The sequence below is a fragment of the Volvox carteri genome (genome assembly GCF_000143455.1).
Source record: "Volvox carteri f. nagariensis unplaced genomic scaffold VOLCAscaffold_40, whole genome shotgun sequence".
Taxonomy (NCBI): domain Eukaryota; kingdom Viridiplantae; phylum Chlorophyta; class Chlorophyceae; order Chlamydomonadales; family Volvocaceae; genus Volvox; species Volvox carteri.
The window spans coordinates 592944-594951 of NW_003307583.1; the positions used below are offsets into that span (position 1 = coordinate 592944).

Here is a 2008-nt window from a genome sequence, read left to right on the forward strand (position 1 = left end):
CATCTGCGCCAGCGGCTAGTACGAATTCCGGTGCAAGCCGCAACCCTGCCACCGCCGCTACCCCCACCACTACAGCTGCTACTTCTGATACCCCAGGCTCAGCTGCCGCCACGTCAGCAGCCTTCCAGCTCCGTCATGCTGTCGCGCCATCCACATCTAATCCTTGGCTTACACGCGACGGGGGCGCCACCAGCAGTTTGTCGTACAATGGTACTGCGCCTCCGGGTCCTGCCGCTGCCGCTGCCTCCGCCAACGCGATGGCGACGGAGCCGGGGGCGACGGTGGCAGCGGCGCCGCCGCCACCGTCCCTGCCCATGGCTTCCCCTTTCGCGATGCAGGGGCTTGCATCGCAAGTCCTGGAGCCGGTGATTGCCGCCAGCGAGGCCACCGCAACCACCACCACCACTATTGCGGCCACCACCACCACTATTGCGGCCGCTGAAAGGAGTGTAATGGCGGAGGCAGCGGCGGAGGCAGCGACGGAGGCGGAGGCAGTCTCCCGGTCGCTGCATAATAACGCCATGACGGAGACCGTGGCGGCGGCAGAGGAGCCTGCCGTACACCTTAGCACGAGGCTGCCATCCGTACACGATGACGTCGTCGTTGCGGCTATTATGAATAGCTCTGAGGATGAAGAGGACAGCCGGCAGAGGCAGCGGGAGGCAGGTACGACAGCTACGGCGGCGGCGGAGGGAAGAGGAACGCTTGAGTCGGACCCACCAGCGGCGGCGGCGGCGGCGGCGGCACCCGCACCGCCAGGTCTCCCTGTAGTCGGGGTAACGACCAACGGTTACACCCGGTCGGAGGTGGGGGTAACGGCGACGGAGGCGGTTTCGGAGCTACAAGCGCCTAAACGGAAGCTGCGCGAGCGCAGGTGGATTAGGAAGGCTGTTTTGCAGCTGGCTTAGGGATTAAAGTTGTAATTCCCAATTCCCAATACAGACAGACCAGACAGACCAGACATACATATATACACACATGTTGGAGTGGGGTTAGTTACCCGGTTCATGTAGGTCGCTCCCTATCGCTCCCCTCTGCCCACCACCGCCCACCCGCTCTCCCCGACCCGACCCGGCAAGCAGGGTTCCGGAGACGCCGCTGGGCCGTGCCCTGGGTTTTGCCGGTCTCGGAGCCAGCCTGCTGATGGGCAGCTTGGCGGATAACATTGGCCGGGCGCTGAGGGGGCCTGCGGGGGTCGAGGACGGCGGCGGCGGCGGCGGGGCTGGGGCCGGGGACGAGGGTGGACGCCGCGACGCTTCTTCGTCGTCGCCGTCTTCGTCATCATCGTCATCATCATCATCACGATCATCGTCTTCGTCGTTTTTGACTGAGGCGAATGCGGAGCGGTTGGCGAATGCGTTGTGCCGAATGCGCGGCGCGGCGCTCAAGATTGGTCAGATGCTGTCCATCCAGGACGAGAGCGTGCTGCCGCCGCAGGTGTGTATGCACGTATGTATGTGCGTATGTGTGTGTATCTGTGTATCCCCCCCCGTCTCCTCCATTTCCCCCCTTTTTTATTCCTCCCCACACACACCCCACTCCCTTCCCCACAATCACCCGATGCCGTACAGGTCCAGGCGGCTCTTGAACGTGTTCGTGCGGGTGCCGATGTGATGCCGCGCTCGCAACTGGAAGGGGTTTTGGTTTCGGAGCTGGGACCCGACTGGCAGCAGCAGCTCCGGGAGTTTGACTGGGAGCCCCGGGCTGCTGCGTCCATTGGTCAGGTGTGTGGCGGAGTGGAGTGGAGAGGGCTGGACACGTGAATGTGTATGTATGTACGTACATGCATATGTATATAAGTAGATAAATATATAAAAGCATATATATATATATAAATAAGCATATAGATGTTCAATTATGTATGTATGTACGCATGTGTCGCATGTGCAGCTGTGGGTGGGTGTGGAGATGCTGCCTGCCTGTTTCCCCTCCTCCCCCGCCAGTGGTTCGTCTTACCCTCCCCCCCCTCCACCCCATCAACCCCCCCACACACACATCCCCCCCCCCC

The 2008-nt window shown here is 61.9% G+C and overlaps 1 protein-coding gene across 1 annotated transcript in view; it reads left to right on the forward strand.

Annotated features, from left to right (window-relative positions):
* Nucleotides 1-1368: 1368 nt before the first annotated feature.
* Nucleotides 1369-2008, forward strand: part of VOLCADRAFT_106237 (uncharacterized protein) — a gene marked incomplete at its 5' end in the record, with an annotated part of 4708 nt that continues 4068 nt past the window's right edge. The window contains 2 exons of the mRNA XM_002954014.1: nt 1369-1437; nt 1572-1724. Coding sequence (XP_002954060.1) covers nt 1369-1437; nt 1572-1724 — 222 coding nt within the window. The remainder of the gene's footprint in view (nt 1438-1571; nt 1725-2008) is intronic.